Source organism: Capsicum annuum, chromosome 10, assembly GCF_002878395.1.
Source record: "Capsicum annuum cultivar UCD-10X-F1 chromosome 10, UCD10Xv1.1, whole genome shotgun sequence".
Taxonomy (NCBI): Eukaryota; Viridiplantae; Streptophyta; class Magnoliopsida; order Solanales; family Solanaceae; genus Capsicum; species Capsicum annuum.
The window spans coordinates 168,968,684-168,974,448 of NC_061120.1; the positions used below are offsets into that span (position 1 = coordinate 168,968,684).

The 5,765-nt window shown below is 35.7% G+C and overlaps 1 protein-coding gene across 2 annotated transcripts; it reads right to left on the reverse strand.

Annotated features, from left to right (window-relative positions):
* Window positions 1-1,237: 1,237 nt before the first annotated feature.
* LOC107853052 (scarecrow-like protein 9) lies at window positions 1,238-5,210 on the reverse strand. 2 transcript variants are annotated; one of them, XR_001669643.2, is made up of 3 exons: window positions 4,838-5,209; window positions 1,927-4,325; window positions 1,238-1,832 (listed from the first exon to the last, which is right to left on the reverse strand). XR_001669643.2 is itself a non-coding variant. In XM_016698070.2 (2 exons), exons 1-2 carry the CDS (start codon window positions 5,018-5,020, stop codon window positions 2,013-2,015), a joined length of 2,496 nt encoding a protein of 831 aa, XP_016553556.2. In that variant the 5' UTR covers window positions 5,021-5,210; the 3' UTR covers window positions 1,238-2,012. The 2 variants fall into 2 exon arrangements, 1 of the variants encoding a protein (XP_016553556.2); XM_016698070.2 differs by having other exon boundaries at window positions 1,238-4,325; window positions 4,838-5,210.
* Window positions 5,211-5,765: the final 555 nt, after the last annotated feature.

The following is a 5,765-nucleotide window of genomic DNA, read 5'->3' on the forward strand; positions in this document are numbered from 1 at the left end:
AAAATATTTTTTAAATTTCTTTTTTAAAAGATTTTAATTTTTTTTCTTATCCCACCCTCTACCCTGCCCCGACCCCACCCCTTACCAAACCCCCAACCCATTTTTTTTTTCAAAAAAATTTTAAAACTTTTTCTTACCCTACCCTCACCCACCCCTACCCCTCTCCTGAATCAATTTTTTTATTTTCTAAAAAGTTTTTAAAAAAAAATTCTTAACCCACCACCACCTTCTATTAGCCCAGCCCCCCTCCCACACCTAAAAAAATATATTTTTTAAAATTATTTTTTAAAAAATTTAAATTTTTTTTTCTTACCTCTACCCGTGATCCTCTACTCCGCTACACCACCCCCAAATATTCTTTTTAACAAAAAATTCATAATTTTTTTTCTTACCCACCCCCTTAGCTTATTTGTTCTCATTGTTTTTGTGTTAAATCTATATAAAAAAAAATTTTAGTTGCGTAACGAACACAAGAAAATAAGAAACCATTTGTTTTTCTAGATTTTTATTTTGTATTTCATACCGAACACTCTCATAGCATATACAAAAGATGCATTCAAACTTTATACTTGTCGTTGCTGGTCACGCTTGAAAACACCAAAAGAAAATGAAATTTGTTACTATAAAAATGAATCCGATTACATTTATTTTGATCTACTCTTGTATTGATTTTGTTAAAATTTACATGAATTTAACAACTTAATATATTACATGGCATAATTCGTGACGGATTAATAGGAAGAAAATTATTTTATTAACAATTATTGATAAATTTAACATTTAAACTTACCAATTATGATACTGTACTGTCAAATCAAATAATAAAACTGTTACTAAACAGTAGCGAACGATACTGTCTATTTAGCGAACGATACTGTCTATTCAAACATTATATTGTACTATACTATACAATACAATATCATAAATTATCGTATCTTATAAAACCATGGCAAACCACCATCAAGAGTGTTAGTGGTCTTTGTGATTAGATACCGCTTTCATAAAATGTGCGTAGATAAGCAGTAGTTTTCTGATGATCAAGTAGATCACATTTCCTAGATGCGTAATATTAATTTTTGCTCAATTTGAACGAAACAACACGCATTTGGATCCCACACTGGTTCTAAATTAATTTTCTTTATCTTTAAGTTTTATGCTTTTGAGGTCTTTGGGAATAAAAGAAGAATAGGCACGCCCTCTCTTTTAATAGAGGAAAGCCAAATAATGGACAAAAAAGTCAAACAAACAAGAAAGCAATGTTTAATAACAAATGTGTTGCACATAAAGCAACCAAGGGTGTGACCAAGTGGCCCCTCGAGTGAGAAAAAGCCTCGAGACAAGGAATAAAATCTCACTAGAGACCAACGAAAGGATAAAAAACTCAAGGTGATTTCTTCACATTTGCCTAGGCCTTGATAACTAAGCGATTTCTTCACATTTGTCTAGGTGTTGATGACTAGAGTTATTTGGTTATCCGTGATGGATTGTAGCAGATATTCAAGGGATAGGTTAAAGTGTGTGCAAGCTAGCTTGTATACAGATATAAAAAAACAAACATGCTGCACACTCAACGGCAATGACTACAACTTCATCATCATTCGCAAGAATATGTTCTGAAGCCTCCCCATTTCTGATCATTTATCTAGTCAACGAAGACTTTTTGTCTTTTTGACAACGAAGACTGTGTGTCAAAAAGACAAAAAAGAACCTGTTCTGAAGCCTCCCCATTTCTGAAGCTATCACAACGAAGACTTTTTGTTCAGACTTTGTAATCGATCAAGGTGAGAACAAGAATATGCCCTGTGTGTCACTTGCGTTAGCAATATCTAGATCTGCACCGGTGGAAATTTTTGTCACTGTTACATGTTAAGAGATGAAGCGGAATAAGAAGAAAACATTTGTGATGGAAAATAGGTTGAGACTTACATCTGTATTGTTGAATTCTCCAAATTTGTGGAAGGACAACCTCATTTTCACAAGGTAGCATGTTAAAAGAATGCCTTACAGGTTCCTTAAATAGGTGTCCAGCAAGATAACGCGTAGATTGTTCTCCCTTTCCACCCCAGCAACATCCACTTGTTATCTTGATCGATTACAAAGTCTTTGTGATAGCTTGTTCTCACCTTTTCAATTGCCATATTCATGATCCCCTGTTGATCAAAAGGTATTTGTGTAAACCTTGCTCTTAGAAGACGAACTTGCCACTGCTTATATGTCTCTGGCCTTTCAACTCTTTCCCATCCCTCACAAGCTATGACATTCAGGGCTTCCCTCCCAAAGATCTCTCTCTCAATTAACATTCTTTCTGGAAACTCACGGGGTACATTAGCTTCCAGCATATCAAAAAGTGCTGAAAAATGAAACAGGACCTCACGGAACCTTGTTACAAAGAATGGGGCACTGTAGGCTCCATTGACAATACCATGGATGAAAATGTCTGGATTGATCTCCCTTATTAGATTGAGAACGAGAGTTCTCGAACTTTCAGCTAACACTGTCTCATCGTGCAAGTTCTTAAATCTATACAAACAATTGACAACAAGAAATTCATCCTTTTCAAGCTTTAGATCCTCAAGTCTGATGGTTTCCCATTTCTTTGCAATTGCTTGGTACTCAAATGGAACATTAAAGGACTTGGCATAATCGCTCAAACGGCGTCCTGTCTCTTCAATCCTTTCTGCTGGTCTGAAACCAGGTTGAGGAAATTCTATACCAGTAATACGAAGCCTTGGTGGCCCACCTTCTCTTGCTGCAATACGTTGAATAAGCGTAGGCCACTGAAAGCCATAGAGGATACCGAAGTCAATGATATGGACCCTTGAAGCATTCCTTGCTTTTGTAATGATTGTCTTGTTTGAGGTAAAACCTGAAATCTTCCTGAATGGGCATGATGCAAGATACAAATGAAAGGCCTTTAAAAAATCAGCTGCTGATGTTTTTTTATTGATGAGAGCCTTATAAATCTGGCTACCGGTGCCTGCCAAACGTGCTTCCAGACCATCTGCAAAGCAGTGAGCCAATCTCTGGTTGCCATCTCCAAAAGGAGATGAATGGCGTCTGATCTGTTTCAGCAGTTCAGCTGCACTCCTGCAATCATCAGCGGCAACAGCCTGTGCACAATTTATCAAAAGAGTCCTTAAATCTATGACTTCCTTTTTAGCACTTTGTTTCTTGCCGCGGCCACCCTTCCCCACAGTAAATCCTTTTGATTGCCCATTCTGGGCTGTGGTTTTCGTTCTAGCATTCTTCAAGCTCTCACGATAAGCTGTCAATGCTTGCCGTCCATCGCCCATGCTATGCAGCAAAACTACATCAAACTCCTCTGAACGAACTGTTGATTCTGTATAAACCGCAGCTTGTTTGCTACTTCTTTCTTCTTCTAAATCCTTATCATCTCTATGAGCATTTTTCCTCCCTCTCGACCCTGTAAGTGAAGTCCCTCCCCCGTCCCTTTTCTCCACCTGAGTTGCCGCACAACCACTTTCTCCTCTTTTCTCCTGAGGCAGCAAGTCATTAATAATCACATTGTCCAACAACTTATTATTAGTAGGGAGGAATTTGGTTGCTTCTTCTACTCCTTTCCTAAAGTTCCAAATTGGGTGGCTATCATTATATATATCAGGGATATGAAGAGGGCCTACAGGAGAGTCTAAGAACCCATCTACAAGATTATTTATGCTATTCGATGAGCTAATCGAAGAGTAAGTACCATTACAAATGGAAATCCCCTGTTCATAAGAGGAATTATGATCATTGGGAATGCTATCCACCCTTGGATCAATTAGGTAACCACCACTACTGCCGACATTACTTGTACAGCTATACAGACTTCCTGAGCAGTAGTCATCCAGTATCTCACCGTTCTGGTCAGTAATAGAAAGGTTCTGCTGAGGTGAAGGTGGATACTTCTTGCCGAGGGCCTCATAGAATGACCTCTCTTTCGCTTGAAGTTCCAACGACTCCTGAAGCATATGTGTCTTGTCCTCCATATCTTCTTCCATAAGCATCTGATTTATATAGCTCAAAACCGTATCCGAGAAATCAAAGTCTTCATTGTAATCATCCTCAATGCCAATCTTAGAAGTCAATGCTATATTGCTTGTTGGTGAAGGGGCATTTGAAAAAGATTGAACCCCACCAACATTATGTTGGACAAAGCTGTTTTCAAATCTTGGACCATTGGCTAGTATCTGATCTGGATAAATAGCCCCAATTATAGGTTCCTTATTCTTCCAGTTACCCGAAAAATCGAGTAAGGATTGGTTCTCCAGATTGAATCCATTCACAGAAGATGGAAATCTATTGAACCTTGGATCCATTTTAGCCTAGTAATTCATAAATTCTCATATTAAAATTCAAAGTCGCATGATTCTCTAAAAAAACATTAAAAAAAAAAAAAAAACATTAACAAGGCTATTGAACAAAAGAAAAAAACTCAAATCATGCATTAACAAGATTGAATTTTTATCACAGATTATCTGAACTATCTTCTGATTCTTGCCACCCTTCACAAAAGAAAATAAAGGGGCATCAAAAAGTTGCATTATTCACTCAGTTCTATATTCAAAATAAGGTTTGACTCAAAAGTGTGCTCATATAAGTAGTACTTGAACAAAAATCACGAGAACCCCAGAATTTACAGGCAAGCATAAAAAACCAAAAAAAAGCAAAAAATTAAATAAAATAGAGTTGATAATTGATAACAACAACATACTCAGTGTACAAGGTGTATACCAAACCTCTACCTCAAAAGTAGAGTAGTATAGCGGCTGTTTTCAATAGACCCTCGTCAAGGAGTTGACAATTGATATGAAGGAAAAAGATGTAAAGGGCATACCTCAAACTTAGGAAGATCAAGAATCGGAGAAAAGGAGAGATGCAATGTGGGAAAACACTGAAAAAAGAGAATAGTGTAAATAAATTTTATAGTATAAGAAACAGAGGAGTCTGAGGAGACATCAACAGTTGAAAAAGCTACTACTCCTTGGTAATAATAGCTTAGTCGATTACTGATCTTCATGTAAAGGTGCTCTTAGTGTTGTCAGCTTTCAAATTGTGTTGTAAAATTGAAAAAGAAAACAACTAGTGTGGATTTAGACCAATCATTTGCAAGACACGTGTAAACAAGAACCAATCGACTGTTATTCTTTTTATCAACTTTAAATAGAGTTAATAGGAAATGGGATGGCCTTTTCGGCTATGCAAACTTTGCTGCAATACCCTGGAATGAGTAACTGATAAAGATGTAATCGTAGGAAGTCACGAATCAAATAATAAAAATAATCGCCCACAAAAATTAAAATATTATATATAATAGATTTTTACTTTCTTCATTTTAAAATAATTGAATTGTTGAAATATGATATAAATCTTAAGAAAAAAAAGATAAAGAAATAAATTAATCATGTTTTTCTATTTTTGTCCTTTTCAAACTCCAAAACATTATTATCATTATTGAAATTTATCTTTTGAAATTTAATTAATAAAAGGTAAAATTAAAATTTTTTCCAACATTTATCTTAAAAATAAACAATTTAATTATTTAAAACATTAAAAAAATACTTTAACAATTTAATCATTTTAAAATAAAAGCATAGTTTAAGTCTTTTTCGGACTTTATAGCGAAACATTTAATCAACCAAATTGCATTTTCTTTCTAGCCCTGGATGAGTAGGCACGTTACTGTACACTGTCAGAAGTGGGTTGCATGTGCTGAATACAAAATTATAGTTTTCATATTGGGCAGTCGGCACGTCTCAAGGTGC

Coding starts and splice junctions, on each gene's coding strand:
- LOC107853052 (XM_016698070.2), bottom strand. CDS start 5,020: ATGAAGATCAGTAATCGACTAAGCTATTATTACCAAGGAGTAGTAGCT. Junction 4,326..4,837: donor TTGATCTTCCTAAGTTTGAG/GTATGCCCTTTA, acceptor ATGAATTACTAG/GCTAAAATGGATCCAAGGTT.